This window comes from Lygodium microphyllum, unplaced genomic scaffold (genome assembly GCF_053477565.2).
Source record: "Lygodium microphyllum isolate KBCC unplaced genomic scaffold, Lygodium_microphyllum_v1.1.10 scaffold_40, whole genome shotgun sequence".
Taxonomy (NCBI): Eukaryota; Viridiplantae; Streptophyta; class Polypodiopsida; order Schizaeales; family Lygodiaceae; genus Lygodium; species Lygodium microphyllum.
The window spans coordinates 1,254,368-1,279,697 of record NW_028229523.1 but is presented as its reverse complement, the minus strand read 5'-3'; the positions used below and the strand labels follow the sequence as shown (position 1 = coordinate 1,279,697).

At 41.0% G+C, this 25,330-nt stretch overlaps 1 protein-coding gene across 4 annotated transcripts; it reads right to left on the bottom strand.

The window, feature by feature from the left end:
- Nucleotides 1-4,356: 4,356 nt before the first annotated feature.
- LOC148009104 (putative dolichyl-diphosphooligosaccharide--protein glycosyltransferase subunit 3B) lies at nucleotides 4,357-24,265 on the bottom strand. Of its 4 annotated transcripts, none has more exons than XR_015689872.1 (2): nucleotides 23,047-24,265; nucleotides 4,357-4,824 (listed from the first exon to the last, which is right to left on the bottom strand). XR_015689872.1 is itself a non-coding variant. In XM_087673826.1 (1 exon), the coding sequence occupies exon 1, from the start codon at nucleotides 24,168-24,170 to the stop codon at nucleotides 23,124-23,126; it is 1,047 nt and encodes a 348-aa protein (XP_087529952.1). In that variant the 5' UTR covers nucleotides 24,171-24,265; the 3' UTR covers nucleotides 22,976-23,123. The 4 variants fall into 4 exon arrangements, 1 of the variants encoding a protein (XP_087529952.1); XR_015689873.1 differs by lacking the exon at nucleotides 4,357-4,824 and adding an exon at nucleotides 6,055-6,407; XR_015689874.1 differs by lacking the exon at nucleotides 4,357-4,824 and adding an exon at nucleotides 22,899-22,917.
- Between the last annotated feature and the right edge of the window lie 1,065 nt (nucleotides 24,266-25,330).

Below are 25,330 nucleotides of genomic sequence, written 5' to 3'. Positions count from 1 at the left end.
ATTCATCAATATTCAAGAAAGTAATGGCTTTGAAACCTTTGGCTAAGAAGGTTAAAACCACAATGATGTACAACTCGAGACTTACATTAAGACTACAACCAGAAGTGAATCTGCATTGAATGCAAATGTCCTTAGTGACTATCACAAGACCATAACCACCATAGTTCGAATGAGACCCAATAAGACATACCAATCAATCTATCAAATGGCTATAGCAAAGGTCAAGGAAAGTAATGTTCCTATAGCAAGCTGATTATTTCGCTCAACTAGATACCACATTCGAAATGCTTGCTTGAGCTTATGAAGCCCATTTGTGAGAGCAGCAAGGTATGATTATGAGAATCTCAAGTGCATGGGTCTCTCAACTAATCCCTTCTTGTCATCAAGTAGAGAATTTCACATCTAAATGAAGACACTAGAAGAACCACCATAGCACCAAAGATACCCCCAATTGAAATGGCCAAAGTCCTTGACTATGACAAAAAAGGCCCAAGAGACACACAGGAGACAAAAGAGATGACTCAACGATAGAAAGTGTCAAAGGATGATCAAGGTCCTAAGAGCTCCCATGCAAAAGTTGATGGACGATGGATATGCCACAACAACAACAAGAAAAAGTAGTTCGTGTTGAAGCTCTACACAAGTATCAAGAGGTGCAACAATTTGGCATCGCAGTGGTGACCTTCAACTTCAAGGTGCATGAGGATCCCCAATTTAGAATGCCACACCTTGTGGAAAGTACATTTTCTCATCAAAATAGGAAAAATATATAACAAAAATGACTTAATTAACAAGATGTCGAGGCTTTCCACCAGCACTATCACCATGTAGAAACTAGTATGTCTTAAAATGAAGCCTAGGGATGAGTAATAGGGACAACCAAAATAGCGCCACCCAATACTATAAATAGGTAAGTCACATGGCTCGCCTACTACTACGCATACCCCGATGAGTAGGCCAATCCTCTATAGTGCTTATATTATCAAAGGTGCAACAAGTATTGCGAAGAGGAGCACAAAAGATAGAACTTTCCAAAGGTCTCAAACATTTGAGCCTCACGTGCTAAAAGACATATATGTTCAAACCTAGGGACCCTGTATTCCTTCAATACATGAGAAGATTTAACAATTGTCCAAGGAGAATCAACAACTACTATGATCCATTGTTCATCACCTTATCTAACTATCTAATGCTATTGGTGAGACGTCTCCACACCCAATCACTCCATATGAAGACACATTCCCACCCTTATTCTTCAATGTGAATATAGTTGCTGAGTGAGTGGCAATGGTGTGATTGTATCAATAGGAAAAAAATTTGCTATTATATTGTATAGCCATCCTGAAGGACGTTGTCAACAATAGATGTATCATGTACACCATTGGCTCTTTCATGGATTTCCTCTTAGTCTCCCTTAGGTTGTAAATGAATATCTACTAGAGGCCACCTCCAACGTACGTACACTACACCCCCTCACTGAATAGTGAAATCTAGCTTATATTATATACTCAAAACGAAAAAGAAAAGAAAATGATACGAAAGGAAAAGAAAAAAAGAAAAAAAAGAAAAATAATAACAAAATGAAAATGCATGCCAAAGAAGAAAGAGAGGGCAAATATGTGCATTGCTTCCAAAGAGTTATCAAGCCCTAGCCCCTTCCCACACTCCACCACACATAAGGCACCTCATGCGTGGGACCCCCCAATTGTAACCAAATACCTGTCACATTGAGCATTGTACTACATGAATAACCATGCACAATTGGATCCTCAATTGTGGAACAATACCCTCAACTTGCCCAAGGTTCAACCCAACTAGTATCCTATTAAGTGCATATAATTGCTATTATAGGTGCACTCCCATTCATGAAGACAACCTAATTACATCAATGGCCACTTGTCCTCTAGTTTCTCATTCCCCCACCGTTACTACAATAGCATGCTACCGAGAAGCCATCACCTACATCCTTAGATACCATTCCCCAAGACCACAAGGATGGCCCAAGCTCCTACACCCAAAATGACTATTACCCCCTCTAACATTACACCATGTCAAGGCCATTCCTGGCAAGAAACATCCCATTAAAGCGTGGAGTGCCAAGGAACTAGCAAGGGGTAATGCTAACCCTACCGAGAAGCCATCACCTACATCCTTAGATACCATTCCCCAAGACCACAAGGATGGCCCTAGCTCCTACACCCAAAATGACTATTACCCCCTCCAACATTACACCATGTCAAGGCCATTCCTAGCAAGAAGCATCCCATTGAAGCGTGGAGTACTTAATCTAAAGGATGAAATTTTTTGAACTTCGCCTAAAATAACCAACAATTCGTTGATCTTGATGTAATCTACTATTAAAATCATTTTGAGAGGATTGAGCTCACTCCCATGCAAATCATTAAAAAACTCTCATGGAAAATTAAGACTATAAAAGATAGATCCGGTGAAAACATGCCTCCCTTGAACCATTGGCTTGTTTAGAAAGGCCAACGAGTGACTCCGATCATGTCGTAAATGCCTTGACTTAATTGATCAATAGTAGAATCCCAACAAGTGCGCAATCAATTGAATCAAGACAATCAATAGTCCATCAAAGAAAGCGTTTGCACAAGACAATTTGTAGTCCATCAAGGCAAGTGTTTAAAGGCAAAGAGACAACTCAAGGACCTAATTAAGAAAATAGATTCTCAATATAAAAGGATGCCCCATAAAGTAATTAAAGTAATGGTGTCAAACGTAAAAGGATACCCAAAAAACGAAGTTCATATATATAAGCTGGAAAAAAGTAATGCCATTTTATTCATCTATGTGTTTGATTGATTACAAGCCTTCTTGGTCTCTTGTTCACATTTTGTTCTTGCTTGCTTTCATTGTGTGCAAGAGAGAGAGGGAATGAGAGCAAATGTGTATGTGTGTGACAAATTGAGTTTGAGAGTGCAAGGGGCAAGGGTCAAGCATTCATCGACTTTGGCATCTCACTCTCCATCTTCTAATTTTTCCTATTCTTCTTCTCTTGAAAACGAGGGGTTGAGCTTTAAGTAGATTGTGGCATAGATCAACCACTTGGAGTGAGAGGATTGTGCAAGGATATTGAGGCCATCTCCAACTCCAACTCCATATCGAATCAACTACAATGAGAGGGAGTAAGAGATGTGTCCACTACAATCTCAAAATCATTCGGTTTGCTTTACTTGCTTGAAGGGGTAACGTGATGTTTTGGAAAGGGGAGGAGGGCAACTAGGTGATAGCTAGTCTTGCCAAGTCAAAGTAGGCTGAACCAAAATCATTCGGTTTGCTTTACTTGCTTGAAGGGGTAACATGATGTTTTGGAAAGGGGAGGAGGGCAACTAGGTGATAGCTAGTCTTGCCAAGTCAAAGTAGGCTGAACTCTTGAAGGAATAAGAGCTCTACTAATGTCTAGTTATTGAGTAAGTGGCACAAGAAACAATAATAGGCTACCTAGATTCATTCCCAACCCAACATCAATGAGTATCCTTAACCTTATCAAGCATAGTTGCCTACCCTATCCACATTTACCAATGTTTGTTGATCAGCCACCACCCAAACTTCCCTTCCAAGAGGGCAAGTCAAAGGCCACACATTTTGGACCTTCTAGGGCCCATCAAACTTTGACATCAAATGCCCCCCCCCTTTTTGCACAATTCTTTGCATGCCTATGAGAGAACACTACATGGCCATTGATCCAATCTTGTATTGCTACGATGGAAGCTTACAACTACTAAATGCTAAACAAGAACATTAGAAGAAAGTCGGCATTAATTGAAGTTGGCTTTCTTGTGCCTATAAATGTGGATGGATCTTGGCCAATGGGCCTTAAAGAATGCACTGTCAGGGATATGTGTGCTGCAATGTATATCAACATGCTTTATATATCTAATGCACATGTAATGTAATGCAACAAACCAAGCAGTCAGATCTTTGTTTCCTACTTTATGAGAGCTTACGTAGGTGATAATGCACTCTCTCCTCTCTGAAACTGTGAAACAAAGCATCAAATGAACAAGCGACAAGCACTGTACCAGATTCGGATTGTCGTGAGACAACTGTTGAATGACAAGGACGACTGATGCTTCCTTACAAACCAAGGTTCTTTCCATATGCAAGAATTGACTGTTGAAATAGTCAAGAACTTACCAGGACCCTGAAAGATCCTTACCTAGTATGAGAAATGGGAAACTGATGATGGCAATTGACATCATGTGGAGATAATAATTAAGAGTGCTTTTTTCTATTCTTTTTCTCATGATGAAGATGTAGTCCATTACACCATAAAATACTCTCAAACTGAAAAAAATTGTATTAGTCAAATAGTGTGTGCCTTTTTCACTTTTGAGGCTCCTCTTTTGCCCCAGAACACCTGATTCAAAAACAGAACTTCCTATTTTTTCTATCTAAAGTGCATTCTCCATATCATGCCCAGAACAGTCTACTATATAATCCTACACAATCTACTACAAATCAGAAGTAAAATCAAATTGTTTCAGATCATCGCACAACATAGATTTTTAATAGTCCAATGCCTATACAATGCCTATACGAGTCAAAAGGACCTCTCTCTTTGTTTCTTTTGGGCTGCAGGGGGAATATGGAATCAACAAAACAATTTTGCATTTAGTTATAGAATTCAAGGCTTTATTCTTATTCGGGCACAGTACCACTTTCATTAGAAGGTTTTCTGCACAAAAGAATTTCATACACATAAAAATGCTCCTTGTTCACTATGCAGCATCACTTCACACCCTGCAGTTCTGCTGATAACTGTAGCCTCCAGATTAATGCACAGACCAGCTTGGATGATACCTATGAAGACCAATGAACTTGTCAAGGTAATGTTACAATACCTAGACCAGTATGCACCATACCACGCTAACACCCCAGTAACCACATTTACATTTATGTCATGCATCGACTGATATATCTCTTCATGAAAGTCTCTAAAATCCTTCGAACCAGAAGCCAGCAAAATTGTAGTCTCATATCTAGTGCATGCACACACTGATACCTCCTCCTGAATTCAGCAACTAAGATTGCATCTCCACCTCTCTTCTTAGCTCAGTGATATCCCCATTATGACTGACTGTTATCCTGACTTCTTAGCTCAGTAATATCCTGAGGGACGAAGTGAGAAAAATGACTCTTCAACGAACATACCCACTCCTAAGTAGCCTCCGCCTCCAAGCGGTTTTTCCACTTGACCAAATACTTGGATAAACGGTCCCCAACAGAATCGTCTAGTCCTAAGGTCAAAAACCAATTGGGGTTCGAGTGGAATATACCAAGCAGTGTCCTTGATCTACGCAACTTCCTCAATCTAAACAATCAGTTCACCTTGTCCCAATCATTTTTTCAAGTGATTAATGTGGAACACAAGGTGAACTCGAATTTCCAAAGATAAACCCAGCTCGTAGGATACGCTACTTATCTTCTTGGTAATTTGGAAAGGACCACATTACCTCAAAGATAACTTACAACACTTGCAAATATTATGATCATCGAATACACACACTTTGCCTGGTTTAAAAAGTAATCCATTACAAATGGAATAATTTTTCGCCATCTTTCTCTCAGTAGCCAGCTTTCGGGCATCTAAACCACCAAAGCTTCTTAGGCTACTAGATCCCTCTTGAACTAGTTGTCAAATCTTACCAAAGTGAAGATCATTTTGACAATGCCCCTTGAGAGAAATATAGAAACCAGTCCAAATTTTGGAGAAGGATAAGGCATTGACTTCAAATATTCAACTAAGAGCATTGGCAACCACATTAGTTGCGCCCTTTCTGTAGCGAATCTCAAAGTCAAATTCCAGCATAAGCTCACTAATACACCCATCTTGCATTACGGCCACAGAGATCAAGCTAATCACAAAGGTAAGTTAGGTATTTTAATGAACAATAGTCATCCAAATAATAAACCAAAGGCCATACAAATAATAACATCATGCTTTAAGCACATAAAAGACTACCAATAATCCCTTCCCTTGGGTGATGTAATGCATTTTAGCATTGATGAGCTTACGGCTCTCAAATACAATAGGTTGGCCATCCTAATAAAGAATAGCACCTAAAGCATAATCACTCGCATCCGTATGAACCTCAAAAGGTTTATTCAAATTGATAATCTACATCATTGGTACACTAGTAACCAACCACTTTAATGTTTAAAAACATTGATCAAACTTATTGGTCCAAACTATCAATAGCCTGACATGCTTTTTTGTTTCAAATACCCTTAAGCAAATGTGTTAAGGTTTAGTAATATGAGCATAGTCCTTTATGGGCTTCCGAAAAAATCCAATAAAACCTAAAAAAGATTTTACGTGTCTTATGGTCCCCCAAATAGGCCAATCAAGTACTACTCAAACCTTCTTTTCCCTAGGATCCAACCTGCATAAGAGACAAGATACAAGCCATATCCACAAATAAAATAAATTAGACATCAAACTCACCTCCCAACTGAAACCAGCCTTCCTTCTTGGAATGGGTGGTAATAACCTGATTTAAGAGTTAATTACAGCGATAAATAAATGCACATAAAATGAAATACACACTTTACCATAACATTCTGGAACAGTAGACTCCCTGTTGGCCCCAAAATTGGCGCCCCTTGCGGTATTTCTTTAGCTTTCATTCAATTGGAAGGAGTACAACTCGAGATTCTTTAATCTCCTCCCGCTAACCAATTGCTCTTGCTGTCATAAATGACCAGCAAGCCTTTTGGGTCATTTGCCCCTTGATTCACCCAAGACTTCTTCTCCAATTTGACCCTTGGCTGGCCAAATGCTGCCCCAAATCAATTCGAAACGGGCTAGCTCCTGAAATCCCTTGATAATCTTCAATTATCACGTGCTGATTTCAGTCTCTTGAGCCTTCAATCTCTGGCACGGATCCCAAGGTGGCTGCTAACCCTAATTTCTGCTGTAAATTGGGATTTACTACAAAAATTACAAATCAGCCCACCAAAAATGGCTGAGATCTCCTCTGAATGGCTAAGAATTGCTGAGAATGGCTGAGCATAGGCTGCAAGAGATGAGAGAATGCTGTAGAGAGAAAAACTTCTAAGATTTGTCGCGAAGAACTAATCAAAATCAGCTACTGCTCTACTGTACCAGCCCCAAACAGATGCACCAACAACAATAGGAGCATTAGAGACTGTGATCTTCAAGAGAAAGTGCATCAGCAGCAACTACTAGCTTCCCAAGGTCAAGAATATGCAATCTCCATCACCAAAATGGTCTCCAATGGCTGGGAAATGGCCCCAAAAGCTGGCAGCAACAATTCAACAGCTCCAAAATGAAAAAACGAGATTTCCCTCTCCCTTCAGCCCTATTTAGCCTTTCCCCCACTTGCATGGAAAAGTTTTGCCAAGCGACAGTTTTCTTAATCCATTTTCAGCAATTTCCAACCATTTAATTAATTTTCAGAATTAATTAATTTTGAAAATTAATTCAACTCTTAATCCATACCCAAAAAATTGACCTTGCCCATCCAAAAATTAATTGGCTAGGCCATTTGCAACCCAAAGTGGTCCCATGCATTAATTGACCCTTGGACATGCATTATTAATCCATTAATTAATGCCTAGGCCCTAGTGTCACCACTGACACTTAATGGCCAATAATGGTCCTAGGGGCAAACTGACACCATAGTTCACCTAAAAACTTAATAAGTACAACTTGTTACAACTTTTGCCTTTGACACCCATCTTTTTCACAAGGTCCTTGGGCCTTCAACTGTAAAAAAAAGTAGCTCACATGTGTTGCACCTCACATGTGCAACACATGTGCATCTTTTAATTGCACATTTGATTAATCCTTTCATCAAATGTCAATTAAACATAAGCAAAGCATTAAATTTTCACGTCCTCGTGACACCAACCTTAGAGTCAAATGGGCTCACCCTCGAGCCTCGGAGCTTCTAGGCCACAACCACATCCCAAGGATTGGTGTCCTATTGTATTGGGTGAGTTGTTGTGCCAATAAGATTAACATCCATGTCTTTGGAGGAGATTACATTTCCCACAATGAGGATCTCATGCTACAGTTGTTGCAACTTGTTTATGTGATCTTTTATGAATATAAACTTTCAAGATCAATCACTATACATGAAATTTTGATGCTTTGCTTGGCATTTGGTCAAGTGAATAATCAAATGTTCAAATGTGAAGTGCACGTGATGTACAAGCAAGTTATTACATGATATTGAGCCAACGACCCCCAAATATCAATTGGCGCCAAAGCAAAAAGTTGTATTAAGTTATATTTGACAAATATTAAGTGGTATCTGGTGTCAAAAATTGGCCTAGATCATTATATTAGCCTTAAGTGTCAATGGTGACACTAAGGGCTTGGCATTAATTAATTAATTAATGCCAATCCAAAGACTAACCAGTACTCAAGTATACTTGGGTGATAAATGGGCCTAGTCAATTTAATAGTTGACTGGTCAAATTAATTGTTTGGAAAAAAAATAAGTATTAGATTAATCTTCAAATTTAAATATTCTGAAAATGAGTTTAATAATGCAAAAAATCACTAAAATTTTAAGTAGAAAGGTTCCCACTTGGCAAAACTTGCATATACAAGACAGAAGAGGCTGGTGGGCGGTTGGAGAACGGTCAGTTCAACTTCATGAAGGCTGTGGTCCTAAGAGAGAGGGAGAAGACAATAGCAACAAGTGTCAGCTATAGGAGACATTTTGCAGCCATCATGTATAGTATCAAGGGCAACAAACAGCAACCCAAGGTCCTACAACAATAGGCGACAGCAATTAGAGAGTTGTTACAACTAGGCAACAACATATTTGGTGTGTTCCATCAATGGAGACAGCTTTCATGGCTGTCTAGATAGGGCAAAACTGATTTCTTCCATTTTCTGGCGATGGAAGTCTGAATTTTCTCTCTCCTCAACATTATCTCTCATTCTCCAAGCATTTATCATCTTACCTCAACAATCCCAACAGTCCTAGCCATTGGAGGTGGAGATTTTGAAAAATCTCTACTGTGAACCTTGATTTACAACAAGGATTAGGGTTTGACAATCACCTCGAGAAGTGTGCTCAATTTTACAAGCCTAAGACTTGAATTACAAGCTACAACTCCTCATATAAAAGAATTTCAGGAAATTCAAGAGGCCAACCAGCAAATGGTGAATTTGTGGCTAAATTTGTCACCCAAGAGCATAGTGAAGGCAAATTCCATGAGCAAACCAAGGAGCGAATTGGTTTGAAGGCTTTTTGGTCATCTGTGACGACAAGAGGCATTTGGATTAACAAAGGAAGATGAAGAATCTCAGTATACTCCATCCATTTATAATTTAAGTTAACAAAATACTGCAAGAAACACTAGGTTTTGGGGCCAATCGGGTGTCAAATGTCCAAGACTAAGAGGTAACATTTGCATTTCAATTTAGGTGAATTTATTTGCTTGTTGTAATGAGTTGAATCATGTCATTACAACCCTTTCCCCAAAAGAAGGTTGGTTTCATGGTTTCATTGTTGGAATCCAATATAATGAAATAACTTGCTTGCACATCACATCCGCACCTCACATTTGCACATTTGATTATTAACTTAATCAAATGCCGGGCAAAGCATCAAAATTTCACGTCTTGGTGACAAGATCCATGGTCCACATTTGTATCTCCATAGATACCCTCTTCATGGGCCTTATCCCGATATAAAACTACTCCGAGTGCAGCCATATCTATCATGCACTTGTCATATGCTTCACATGCATGACGACCATCAATGTGCAAGGGAGAAATATGGAAGGCGGATGCGAACCCATGCACTTATGCCTTCTCCAAATCATATTTCTCAGATGTACAAAGAGTTCTCAAGTCTTTGTGTCACCAAAATGAGAAATGAACTTGATGATTTAATTAAAAATTACTATTCAATTGAATCATCGAGTCATTTCTTATTCTGGTGACACTTTTGACCATTGGATGGTCAATTTTTTCTGTCACCACTCCACAAGATCATAGAACTCCAAGATAACCTCCACCACCACCTTCCAAAATGTCTCCATCAAGCTTCTAATCACGAGGAAATACAAGTAGAACGGAACCTTGCGGTCTATAGTGGCCTAGAAGTCCATGTTTGAGCCACCATGCATCCTTCTCTCCCTCAAATCGGTTGAACTTCTTGGATAGTCCCCCTTCAACTCCAAAAATTAAAATGCAGCCAACTAGGAAATTAATGACCTAGGCCAACAATTGGCACCAGATACCACCAAGTACCTGTGCGGCATAGCTTATAGCAACTTTTGCCTTTGACATCCCATGATTTCTTCGGGCCCCAAGCTCGTAGATTTACTTTAACCCCAGTTGCACCTCACATGTGTAGCATTTACTTAATCATGTGATTAAAAATTAATCCACATGTTAAGTGAGATTTCAAAAATATATATCCTCATGACAACAACCACCACTCCAAAATCCATCGTGTCATTTTTCTTAGTGTCTTTCTTGTCCTTGTCGAGGCAATCCTTCTTCCAATGACCGGTCTTACCACAAATATGGCATGTCGAGTCTTTCTCTTTGTCCTTGGATTTGTTGTCCTTCTTTTGGTCCTTCCCCTTCTTCTGAGAGGCTTGACCAACCAATGCCTCCGATTTGAAAGCATTATGTCCCTTCAATTGTTCCTCTTGATCCAAGACCATAGAAACCAACTCTTCCCATTGAAGAGTCGACTCCCGCCCTAATGCAATAAGAGCGAAATAAAAGGTACCAAATCGTGGCGGCAACTAGGATAATAAAGTGATCACCATGCCTTCAAAGGAAATGGGCTTCCCCGCATTTTGAACATGCATCTGAAGCTACTGAAGCTTGTTGATGAGTTTCCGAAGCGAAGAAGACTTATTCACAAACAAAATCTGCATCTACATCTCCAAAGAAACCCTCTTCATCAAGGTTGTCTGGTTGTACATCCGATCAAGCTCCAACCATATCTCTCGAGCCACTGTCAAGTGCTCGATGTGAGCTATCACAGCTGTAGTACAAGACAGAAAAAGAAAAGAATGAATCTTGGCATTCAGTTTGTCCCAATGAGACTAGGCCTTGGTCAACTCCACACGAGCATTTGAAGAGAGTTTGGACTCGCCTCTCACTGAGGGTCTAGAACTCCAAGTCGGTCTCTGTAGACATTTTCACCTGCAATGCCTGCACAAACACAAATGCAGCCCCCTTTGACTATGGAGACACAGCCTACTAGGGCTCTTTCCTCCGCTTCCCGAACCTTCTTCAGCCACCGAAGGCGATGAAAAGGTAAACTCTGCAATGGAAGGCCGAAAACGCAACCTTCCTCCTCTTCAAACAGCAACAACTTGCAGCAAGTTCACCAACTCGACTCCTTTCCCACACGTCCACGCTCGCTTCAGCCTTGTTCCAATACGTAGCCCTTCCGCTCGCCCTCGAATGCTGAAAACGTAGCCTTGTGTTACGCTAAAATCTCCTCTTTAAATAGGTTCTTCACTCAATTGGTTCATCTTCACTGCTTTGATACCATGTCAAAGTGCAACGATGCGAAAGCGTGGGACTAAGACTGAGAGAGAGTGAGCACAGAGAGGAGAGAGAGAGAGAGAGAGAGAGAGAAAAAAAGAAACAGTGAAACGCAAAAAATCTGCAGTGAAGAATGATGTATAGAGATGTAGAATTATACACGGGTACAAAGAGAATATCTGCATATGTCTCTACCTTGAGGACCTCGATCTCCGTTAGCCCGAGTGCTGTCTGTCACCAGCAAGCTGTCTCTATCAGATACAAGTGATAGACAAGTGCTAGAAAGGACTGTTATAAATAACAAAGGAAAATACCAAGAAAATAACCAGCATCAGGTCGGTTGCATTTAATGCAGCCGACTGCATAAAAATTGTCCGACTGCTCAGTCTGGCCAACTGTAGACTGCCACGTGGCATCTGCGCTGGCTGCTGATGTGTCCTGCTGACATGTCCTGTCTGTTGCGCTGTCCTACTCTGATTTGCTGAAACTCTCCTAGCTGTCCAGGGAATGACAATCTCTAACAATTGCAACTTGCAAGATTCTTTAGTGTTAAGTAATCTTAAATCACCCAAAATAACTTACACTATTTTTAAACAAAACAGTCCACATGTGACATATCACATAAAACTTGAATCAAAGTGTAACATCATAATATCTGTCATCCAAGAATTATAATTCAAAACTTAAAAGTCAAGTTTATGAGACTCATGATAATGCAAGCAACGATAGATCATAGAAGTACATAATATATCAAACAAGGGTAATCTAAAGAGTCAAAACTAAATGATAAGGGGCCACTAGCTAACCATGGAAAAAAACATGAGTAAAGTGAAAACAAGCATCTATAGGAGCATCATCTATACCAATAGAGATGCTATCGTCCTAATCCTCCTCTAGCTTATTACTATCCACATCAGTTGTGATGAGATAGAACATCAAAAGTCCATGAATCTTCTGGAACAAATAAAGTGCTAGCTCCATTTGTAGCTCTCTGATGTTGTGAAACAATCTTGCTACACGAGGTACGGCTTGAGGCTATCATCTCCTCGTATAGCATAATATAAATGGCATGCTCCTCTGGTGTGATGTTTAGAATAAACTTCATCTTCTCTACGTCGATCTTATCAATATTTACAATAGAGAAAAAAACATCTGTCATCTTTAAAATTGGCATTCAAGAGTCAAAGACCATAAGCTATTAGGAAAATATAAGTATAGTCACTTACGTTGTCTCGGGATAAATAGTGTTTCTCTCAAGCAATTGGAGGTTGCAATGACGAAAGACCAACCTCTCTAACTGAGCACTTTTCTTTGTACGGAAAAGGGTCCAAGTACTTTAATTTCTCTCACAATGGCCTGAGCTATAGTCTTGTGAGAGCACTCATATAGCAAAACGTGTTTCTATAAATCATCATTCAAATAGAAACACAAACTATGCAATGATACTAAATTACATAGATAACATAATGAATAATAAAGGATTAATGGGGTTGCAAATTACCAATGTAGGTGCATAATTTCCATACTTTTCCCACCATAAGACAATCTAAAGTTGAGTCTCTTTTAACTTTGCAATCTCTCTATCAAGATGCAAGCTCTCATTGCATAACATTAAGAGATTATCCTCAATCCTTTGAAGAATGTTCACTCTCCCACTACTACTAATCTTGCCAAAGAGGATGCAAAATATGGACCATTGCATAAATTGGTCTATGAAACCAATTCCATTTCCACTTCCATACAACTATAATATGAGCAATCCTAAAGATATTAACATTGAACAAACATGTAAAATATCAATTCAAGAATGCTTATTCAAATTTCACATATAAAATAGTTAATTTGCAAAATAAAGAGTTACTTACTTGTTCAAGGGTAAAAAGTTGTTTTTTTTCAGAGCTCCCCTATCTTATCCATATACGTACAAAGAAGACCCAGGGTGCTACCCTCCATATCGATAATGCATAGCACTTTGCACATAGGTTTGAGAGTTCTCACCATAGACTCCACCTCTTTCCACCAAGTATCGTTCATGACATTGTATCAAAAAGCCATAGCCTTTAGATAATTATACTCATCCCACTGCATGAACTCATTAGACCACGTAGTATGTACCAACTCTTTGTAAACATGCACCAACCACTCAAGCACAATGAAAATGTAGGCAAATCTGCTAGCAAAGGATTTTAAGAGCTCAAAGTGCCGAGGTGGCTGAATGAGCAAAAGCTGGTAAGGACCTTGGGCCTCCTCCTAACAAAATTAACCATACTTGTGGTGGTGCTAAATATGGCCTCAATCCATTGAATTTTGCCTATATTCTCAATCAAAAGATCAATACAATGAGAAGCATATGGTGTCTATATAATGGCTGGAAATCCCTCCTCTAACACGCTACCCGTGGAGACGATTGCTTCTAGTCACAACTTGCACAACATATTTGGGCCCAAGTTGCAAGATGACATCCTATAAGTGCTGCCATATAAATGCACCCATCAATGCAAGACCTAGCAAAGAGACATCAATTTCCTTCACAAACATAGTGCCCTTACAACATGAGATGTTCCAATCACACTTGGGTGCTCGAGGACACTTTTGCCATTGTTTGAAGTGCAAGTGTGTCATGATCAAGAACATGATTTATCTATGGCACTCTTTCATGGTAGGTCCAAGAATTGTATGATTTGTGTTGGGCATGGGCATGTCCATCAGTAGTTAAGATTATAATTTCAAAATGAAACTAACCAATGTGTAAGTTTGGTGCACACATTAATTAATCTTTCAAGAAGGATTTAAATGAAAGTTTCATCTAACTTATTAAATTTGGGTATGGGCGAACCAAAGTTTTGGGTTGGGATACCTGAAATTGAAGAATTAAAGGATGTACAATCAAATTATGAATCATGATACTCATTTATTCTGTTTTAAAGCAGGGAAAAGCTAGAGAACACTAAGAAGGGAAAATTCAACATTTCATTTGCCAAAGATCACCATAGATATAGAAGGGGGCTATCAAAACGAGAATAATGCCGTTAACTGTTGGCAAAGCTGTTTCCAGCCTGGGCAGAGTTGTCCACAAGTGGATGATGGTTGACAGAAGTTAGCTGATGGCTGTCCTATGCTATACGATGGCTGATTTAATTAGGCAATGACTATCCCAGCCAGGGAGCACCTGTTCTTGGCTGGACCTGGTAGTTTTTGGACCATTTGAAGGGTCTTGGAACTGCATAGAACAAGATTTGTCACAATAGATCTTGTCATATCAGGTTTTTTTTGGTAGGATCCAATGTCTGCAGATTGCTCTTCTCGTGCTCCATGCAATCTCAGCTGGTTTAGTTCAGATCTTGTGCATTTGCTCTCAGTTTGGTGAGAGCAGTTGGATTACAAGTGGCACGAAACTTTGAGGTCACTCTATCTTCGTGTTCCAGTGTGGGAGCGTTCTAATACCACTGTTAATTATGATCTTCTCTTGCTGACTTCCTATGTCTGAGACCAAGTACTTACAACCTTAAGATTCACTGCCCTTTGATTCACCCAAAGGCCAATTCCTGTGTGTGCGCACACACATGTGCAACTATTCATATTGTCAAAGTACAACGAATGCGGAAGCGTATGGACAAGACTGAAAGAAAATGAACATGAGTGAAAGGGGGAGACAAAAGAGACAAATGAATGCAGAAATCTGCAGTGAATGAATGCTGAAATGAAGAGGGCAGATATACAAAGGCTGTCGGTGTATCTCCTCGAGCCGGATCTCTCCCAACAATCCCTGCAAAGACGAACTTAAGAGGGCAGGCTATAAATAGCCAGAAAAGGAAGGGAGAAATATGGCAGGTCAGCCAGCCAAAATGACCGGCTGCAGCCAGATTTGACCGACTTGTCAAATCTAGTTGTAAGCCACTGAAAATGGCCGACTGAACAGCTGCACTAACTGCAATAAATAGGGCCTGACTGCGTGGCACTGTCCTACCCATGAAACCTGCCCAAATACTGACGACTGCTAGAAATAATACCCAAACTGACAGGAATAATGAATAATGCCCTCTAAGAGTACCTTCGAGAGAACTAACTGCACCAATGCTAACCTGAGAAATGCTAGTCCAAGAACTAATCTCTAACACCCCCTCTCAAATCTTGGACACAACATAAGGCTCAAGGATCTAGAGTGCTATCGGAGAAGAAGCTAAGGAAGTGCCTTTGTGAACAAATTTGCAAGATTATCCTCCATCTTGCAGTAAACCACATCAATGGTCTCATCCAAGATCGTCTCTTGAATGAACTGGTGTACTGAATCTCAATGTGCTTCAACCTAGCATGAAGCATTGGGTTCCGTGCCGAAGCAATGCAACTCTCATTGTCACAATGAAGTGTCGTGGGACCTATCTCAAGACAGCCAAGCTATCCTAGTAACCTCCAAAGCCATACCGTCTCACATATGTGGTGGAAGACGCCGTACTCTGCCTCTACGGAAGAAAGGGCAATTGTGGGCTACTTCTTGCTACTCCATGAGATAACACCTGCACCCAAAGTAAAACAATATCCTGTCGCTGACCTCCGATGGTCAACATTTACAATCTAAATCCGTCCACCCTGTAAGAACCAAACGTAAATCTCAAGTAACTACTGGATAATGAATACCAAGATCCAGGGCCCCCCTCAGGAATTGCAAAATCCTCATAGCAACCTTCCAACGTATCATCCTAGGTCACAAATCAACCCAAGTGTTAAGAAGCCAAATCGAGGACCCAATCAACTACCTATAGCAGGCAGCATCTGCTATCGAAGAATCTGCATGGACCGTAGCCTTCCAGTTAGGATCCATAGGAGTAGAAAGGGCCTTACATCCCTCCACCTCAAACACAGCCAAAAGCTCTTATACATACCGCTATTGGGAGAGGAAAATCCCCCTCAAAGTCTTGCATGTCTCATGGCCTAAAAAGAAAGAAAAAATCCCCATATCCATCATCTCAAATACCTCGTGTAGGGTGCCACCTTAGTCTCCTTGACCTTTTCAGCATGGTCACCTATCAAATTAAGATCGTCCACATAAAGCACGAACAACACATGCCCTCCAGCTGAGGTGTGGACATACAACTAGGGATCAGAAAAGGAACGGCAGTACCCCAACTTCCCTTGGAGGAACGAATCTATCTTCTCATTCCAAGCACATGGAGTCTATTTGAGGCCGTAAAGGGCCTTCTTCAACCTGTACACTTGTCCATCTGATGAGAAAAAGTCAAGAGGCTGCTAACATAGATCTCCTCCTTCAAATCACCATTGAGAAAGGCAGACTTCACATCAAGTTGATAAATAGTCATCTCCTATGGCTGGCTAAGGCAAGAACAGCTCTAATGGTAGCCATCTGAGCTATAGGTGCAAAGGTGTCATGGAAATCCACCCGTGGCCACTATGCGAAGCCCTTTGCAACAACTCGCACCCTGTGCTTATCCAAAGTACCATCACTATGATATTTGTTCTTGAAGACCTATTTGACACCAATCACCTTCCTATGAATGGGTTGAGGCACAAGATCTCAAGTGCCATTCCGCTCAATAGCATCCAACTCTTGCTCCATAGCCTTCTTCCAATAATACGATTGCAAAGCCTCCTCCACAGAGGTGGGCTCCCTATCCTGTATGGCACGGCTTATCAAACAATAGTCAATACAAACAAGCTTGATAGTATATGCGTGGTTCCTTTGAGATTGCCGCAAATCATCTTGTGCTATCACTCTTCAAGGACTCCCTCAATCCCTCAATCACGAACTGTCTCGTGCCCAATGAGAAGAAGGCTAGATCGCTCCTCTAAGACCGCCGCAAATCATCTTGTGGCTGTCACTCTTCAAGGACTCCCTCAATCCTTGAATCACGAAGTGTGTCTCGTGCCCAACGAGAAGGTCAAATTGCTCCTCAACACGTGCCATCTACTGAAGTCTTTAGAACATCCACCAACAGTGGCCTAGTCAAGGAAGCAGGTGGAGAAATAATATCCTCATCCAAAGAGGAAGCATCTCCATAAAGCAGGGACTCCAAAGGTACAATCACTGGCATCCAGCTATCTCCTGGATCTCTAAGCGCAAGGTACTCCTTAACCCCCTCTGAAGCTGGAACCTCCACGAATTAAACATCATGACTCATGTAGGCATCCCGCTTTATGGGATTATACAATCAGTAACCTTGGGACAGTGAGCTATAGCCCACAAACACCTATCATTGAGAAGCGGCTTCAAGTTTATCACTTTGTGTCTTTAAGATGTGGACATAGGCATCACACCCAAAAACCCTGAATTAAAAAACATCAGGCTTAGACCCAAAATACGTCTCATAGGGTGTCATACCAACAACGGCCGAAGTGGGGGATTGATTAAGAAGGTGGACTACAATAGCCATAGCCTCGACCCAAAGACACTGAGGTATCTGTCTATGCATACTCCATCATGGTACAAGCCATATCTATCACACTTCAGTTTTTTCGCTCCAATATGCCATTCTCTTGAGGTGTGTTTGTGTTTGTAAACTCCTGATGGATACTACGATTGGCACAAAACCTAGCAAGCTCATTAGAAACAAATTCTCCTCCCTTATCCGATCATAATGTCTTCAATTTCCGACCTGATCTGTTCTCCTAAAACAACAACCAATCCTTGAAGTGGAAGAAAGCCTCTAACTTCAATTGCAAAAAATAAGCCCATGTCATCCTACTAAAATCATCCACAATCAACATGAAATACAAGCTCCTGTTAAGAGACTTTGTCCTCATAGATCCACACAAATCTGTAGAAACAAGCTCCAAGGGTACTAAAGACCGCCTCAAAGCCTTGCTGGAAATGGCTTTACCATGTTATTTCCCACGAATCCAAGATACACACGACTAATGGCTCACCACAATGTCCACTATACCTCCAGCAAGCTGTCCCCTAGAAGCCTTCCGAAGGCAATCATAATTTAGGTGGCAAGTCAAGCATGCCAAAGCTCGGTTTGTATTTGAGAGGTAAGAAGAAGAGAGATCAAGATAGAAGGAGACCTTAGCTTGTAAACTCCATTCTCCTCGTAACCGGAAGTAAGCACATGTCTCAATCCACGATCAAGAATCCGAAAGGAATCCTCGTCAAACTCAACCAAGAGGCCTAGGGCACAAATCTTGTGTACCGAAAGCAAATGGTAGCCCAAGCTTGGCACATAAAGCACCTCTGAAGTATGAGCGTCACCCTGCCCATCTAGAATAAGCTGCATATTACCTCTCCCCTAAATAGGGATAGAAGAGCTACCACAGATGAGAATCTATCCATGTGAAGGCCGCAAATGTGCAACACCTACTACAGAAGGAGTCATGTGCCAAGAGGCACCATTGTCAACAATCCACTCACGAGGTTGTGGAACCATCAACGCAGCATCAAAAGCCCTAGGGATCAATGCCTTAATCACCTCCAAGTGACGAGATAATTGATGAGGGAGCAGCAACCGCTCTTGAATCCTTTGAAGACTTCTTCTCCTTGTCCTTCTTCTCCTAGTCAGGGCAATCCTTTTTCCAGTGGCCTATCTTGCCATAGATGTGACAAGTGGGATCCTTCTCTCTATCCTTCTTCAATTTGTCCTCATTCTTCTTTTGGTCCTTTCCCTTCTTCTAAGAGAAGTGTCATGTCAATGCCTCCAATTTGGAAGCATCCTATCCTTTCAATTGCTCCTCCTAGTCCATAATCATACGAACCAACTCTTCCCAACAAAGAGTCTCTAACCGCCTTGAAGCAAAGTTGTGTCATACATCCCCACATGCAAACTCTAACCCACCATAGCATGGAAACTAGTGCCACCACCAAAGTATCATGGCTGCCCTATCATTGCATGCATGCCCTACTATCCAAAAAGCATTTGATTGGCACTTCCAGGTTGGCCTTGCATATGTGTTACTTGCCCCACTGGCACCATTTGCTTATGCTCACTACCCGCATTTAAAACATTATGCTGCTGTATTGGCTCTTCCTTTGATGCATCTTGATGTCCCGAAGCTCTTGAAGACAATTTTCCCTTGTTGCCTTTGTTGCCCTCCTTTAAGTTCAAAAAGCCCATCACTAAGAATCATTTGCCAATTGCATTAACATTTCAGTTGTCCTCCTCCAATGATCTTTACACTGATCATCAAACTCCTCTCTCTTGCTAGTCATCAACTTCAAGACACCTAGAAGGACCCACCAATTATCCAATTACCTAATTCTCAACTTGTTGTCCATACTGCCTGCCTTGTCCAAGATCAAGCATTACATTTTTCCTAACACTTTGTGAATTTTCAGATGGAGAAGCATAATCCATGCTTGATCCCATCTCACTATCTGAAGACATTATTGTTGTGATGCTCAACTGAATACAACTTCAGCACTAGAGCAAAGCTTCTAACCTTCAATCACGTACCTTGGGCCCACCAAATCGAGGGAATTGATAGTATCCCAGCAATGAACCATCAAAAATAGCCTTCCTCCTCGGATAGGGTGGTAAATAACCTCATTTAGCACTGATTACAGCGAGCATTAAATTCACATAAACTAAAAACGCACGCTTTACTACTTTAATCTTGGACATTGGACATCCTATTGGCCCCAAAATTGGCACCCCTTGCGGTATTTTTTTATCTTATATTGCAAATGAAAGGAGTACAACAAAGATTCTCTGATCTCCTCCACTGACCCAAGTGCCTCTTGCTTTCAAAACTGACTAGCAAGCCTCCAAACCAATTTGCCCCTTGGTTTGCCAAGGGATTCGCCTTCATCCTGATCCTTGATAACAAATTCAGCCCCAAATCTAATATTGACTGGCTGGCCTTTTAAATCTCCCTGATATTCCTCAATTTCAACTACTAGAATTCAAATCCTAGGACCTCAATTCCAAGCACACATCCCAAGATGGCTGTCAAACCATAATTTTATATGTAAATTGGCTGAAATCTCTTTCTCTAATGGCTCAAACTGCTAGAAAATACTAAGATAACTTGAGAGAGAGCTGAAAGGCAAGAGAGAATGCTATAGAGAGAAATTTCAGAGTTCTATCACAAGAAACACTGAAAAGCTACTACTGCCATGCTCAAACAGCCATGAAAGCTGTCATCTACAATTAGAACCACTCGAATGACTACTCCCCCTCTTGTATGTTGTCATCTACACCAAAAGGATCTTGGGCTAATGTCACCTAACCCTGGAGAGCTCCAAACTGCTATGACATGTTGCAGGACTCATCTCTGGTGACTGCAAATCACATCGACGCCTTGCTTTTGCTCTCTATCAAGCTTCTTCTCTCTCACAATGGTTGGAATAGACTTCTATCAATCCCTCAAAACGTTTTTTCCACTTGCATGGGTAAATTTTGCCAACTGGTAGCCTTCTAATCCCATTTTTCAATGTTATCCAACTTACTAAATATATTTTTAACTATTAATTTTAAAAAATAATTTAATAATTATTCTAGTGTTCAAAAATTTAACTAGTCAATATTTAAATTAGCTAAGCCATTTGTTTTCCAAGTATCCTTGAGCAATCATTAGCCCTTAGACCGACATTAATTAATTAATTAATGTTTAGCCTCTAATGTCACCACCAATATTAGTGGACAATAAATTGGTTGAGACCCAAATTTGACACCAAGTACCACCAATACCTGTCAAGCATAACTTATTACAACTTTTGCCTTTGATATCCACTGCATCCTCGAGGTTTTTATCATGTTACCGTGAAATAACTGCCATGTGCATTACAAGTGCTAAACAACCTTGCACATTTGATTAATAACTTAATCAAATGTTATCGGCAAGATTAAAACATCTCCAAATTTCACATCTTCATAACACCAGCCATATGTCTCGAGCCACGGTTAAGTGCTCAATGTGAGCAATGATAGCTAGAGTGCAAGAGAGAAAGAGGAAAAAATGGATGTGGGCATTCAATTTATCCCAATAACTTGTACCTTCATCAACTCACCTTTCTCATCTGAAGAAAGCTTGGAGGTATCATGAGTTGTAGGACAGCCTATACTATATAGCCTCGATCATGAGCTCCGCCAAATCATGAGACTCCAAGATGGCAAGCAACATTACGTGCCATATGCACTAATTCTCCCCATCAAGCTTTTGATCTGAAGGAAGGCGACACAAGGACCTTACGGTCCATAATAACCTGAAACGTTGCGTCAACTTCAGTCAATGTTGTAAATAGAATAACTTGCACAAAAACAAGGGCAACCCCCTCTGACTCTGCTTGCGGTGCCAATGCCTTCTATGACTTACTCCACTCGTCGTCAAAGAGTTTCACCTGCCGGAGGCAATGAAAACTCAAAATCTTCAGCAAAAGGCTAAAAAACGCGACCTTTCCTCCTTCACAAATAGCAAGGACCTACAAAAAACAGCAACTTCACTCTTTCTTTGCGCATAACTTGTTCATCACAACCTCCAAAGGTTAAAAACTCAAACTTTTATCGCAAAGAATCCTCCCAATTAGGTCTTCCCACGATCAGTCGGCCCTTCTACGCTGCTCTAATACCATGTCAAAGTGCAATGAATGTGGAAAGATATGGACAAGACTAAAAGAAAATAAACACAAGAGAAAGAGAGAGAGAAAAGAGTGAAGAAATCTGCAGTGAATGAATGCTGAAATGAAGAGGGTAGATATACAAAAGCTATCACTGTATCTCCTCAAACCGGATCTCTCCCACCAATCCCTGCAAAGATGAACTAAAGAGGGCACGCTGAAAGTGGGCTATAAATAGCCACAAAAAGAAGAAAGAAATATGGCAGCTCAGCCAGCCAAATATGGCCGACCTGTCAAATCTGGTCATAAGCAACTGAAAATGGCCGACTAAACAGCTGCACTAACTGAAATAAATACAGCCTGAATGCGTGGCATTGTCCTAACCATGAAACCTGCCCAGATATACTGACAACTACTGGAAATAATGCCCAAACTGACAGAAATAATGAATAATGCCCTCCAAGAGTACCTCCGAGAGAACTGATTGCACCAATGCTAACCTGAGAAATGCTAGTCCAAGGGATGACTAATCTTTAACACATATGTCTCCCCACCCCCTCCCAACCCACCCAAAAAGAAAACACAATTGAGCATGAAGAAAAACAATTGATCACTTCATGCTAAAGACTGTTTACAAAGCTTGTGGAAGAAGCACAAGCCAGCCTCAAATACACTTGATGGAACCTCACAAAATCAAGTTATAACAATAAATGCTTCTTCGCTTAGTCTTTAACCAGATGACCACACTACATGCTCATCTATTTAACCATTCACAATTCATAATTGCCTTTTGAAGCAGGAGTCCAAAAATGGAACCTTTTTTACAACCAATATGCCTAGGTCCAGTCTTCACTACATGACCGAGCTGCACTCCCATGTATCTAACCATTCACTATTCATATTTGATGTTTGATGCAAGAGACAAAACAACAAAACAACAAATCAAACCCTTACTCAAGTACAGCATGTCAACTATTTATATCACCAGAATCTAAAGAGTTCAAAAATCTTGCGTACCCACCATGCATATGGGCTGCAAGCTCCAAAAAGTAGTAGCAGTCAGTTTTGGAGAGGAGATACTCTTGCTCGTGTTGCATTTCATCGCCATCTGCTTGGCCAATACCCATGAATCCAGTAGCCAGTTTTCCAATTGTCTAAAAGAATGACTTTCCTGACAGCCCAAAAACCTAAAAGCATGCAGACCAACAAGATCATCCGTTGTGTAGTCTGGTTTTTCACTTTGACCAGAAAATGTGTTATGAAGGCCAGCATCAGTCCAAAAACTGTGTAAAGGAAACCCACTACAAAGCCCTCCGCCCCTAGTTGCATGCCAGAGCCATGGTAAAAGAATACGAGTTTACCAGGGTTGTTTCTATCTGCCATGAAGAGGGGCATGCTCCTAATAATGTTATGCATTCCCCCAGAGACACTGAAGAAATACACAAATAATGCAAATGATGCCCAAATCTTCCGATCGTGCAGAAAAGTGTCACCAAGCATGAGCTTCTTGATGACAAAGGGTGCTGCAACAAGAAGCCCACCAATCAGAATGATGAGTTGCTTCTTTGAGATAGGTGGGGGTCTCTCTATCCTGCCCACTTTCTGCTTCGTTTTTGACTCGACAAAGGAAGCCATTCCCTCGGCAGACCGTGCAAAATCACTCTGATCCATCACATCTGCATCCTTAGGGCTTGAAGATCCTGGTGGCAGATGCTTGATATGAGGCAGGCTGTTTACGCCGAAGAGGTTGAAGCTGCTCTGTGATTGTCTGAATTCCAGATCCACAAAAAAGACCTTGGATGCGGGGTCCTTCCCATCGTTGTTTTTGATGTACGTCGAGGCCAGTAGGCCAAATTCGCGGCGCAAGTCTTCTAGTCGGAGATCCGCGTTGTCGCGAAGCTGCTGGGCATCAAAGAAAATGATGAGAGAGTAGGGCCTGCGATGGGGCTCCTGAATGAAGTAACGCACGCCCGAATCATCGAGCCGGATGACACCGTCAGGAGAGCGGGACTGTTGCTGGAGAAGCGCAGACGCCCGGTCGGAGGAGCTGGAATCGCACACGGCAACACGGTTGAAGGCCGCAGAAACGAAGAAGAAGAAGAAGTAAAAGATGACGACGGCATGTTGCGTCGTCCTCCCCGCCATCGCTGATGCTGAATATTATACCCCAACAAGCTTGCCGGCAACGTCTCGCCCCCTCTTACATATAACCCTTAGCGTTGTTCAGTCCGAATGGAACGGCAAATCCTTTTCATTTTACCCCTTCTCGCCTACTCGATACATATAGGTTAAAGGGGCCAATAGATTGTCATCTAACAACCCTCCATTATAATTTTTTTTTCCAGGTGAGTTGTATAAATATTTTTAATGGTCAAACTATTTATATTATATAGGGCTAAAAAAAATATTAGGACATTTTGATATTTGTATCAAGTAGTTTTGCTTACAAATGAAAGGTTCATAAAAGATGGACAATGAGGGACCAATAGAGTGACACTCAAGGATGCATTACTTTAGGGTTTTACAAAATTTAAAATATAAAAAATTTTACATGGCTCAATTGTTTGACTTAAGTTAAGTTCATTTGTAATTTTAAAATTTCATATTATATTGTTAAGTGGCTAAAAAGTCACATCTTTCTTGTAAAATTGTCACTCAATCGGGGTGGGGTGTGTTTTCCTTTTGGAGGGCGCTACTTTATTGGCCCCTTTACCCTAGAGCGTACACAAGTGACGACCAAAACATTCTGGGCCCGCCCCTCGAACTTGAAAAATAGCAGTTCGATCGGATTCCCTTCACATGCCCATTGGCCATTGCTGGTGGTGGTTTTGCAAATTTAAAGGTCCAGTTGAAAGCAATTATTTAAGGGCTGAGTCACGCTATGTTATAAGAGCGAGGAAGGGGGGGGGGGGGGGGAGGGGGTTCGGGGTTTTGAAACGACCCCCCTCCCCCACTACAATGTGATTGCGGGGAGGGGGGTTTTCCTGACAATCCCTAGAAAGTCTCTCTCCGAGGGATTGTTACAGAGTTTACCTAGTATTCCCTCTCATGTGTCGATTTTTGTCTTCGTCTTTCACCTCCAACTTTTACCTTGGAATTTTCACTATGCAAGCTCCATGAAAAGGTTTTGCGAGGATATAAACCATGATTCCGCCGCTTGATGCGCCACATTATGGGTCCATTGATCTCGCACTATGGCATTCATTGGTTTGCTACATGTGTCGACGCCAACGACTGCCAACGAGTCCATGTATGTTACTCAATGCATATGTTTGTCTATGATCTCATCCTTCTCCTCCATGCAC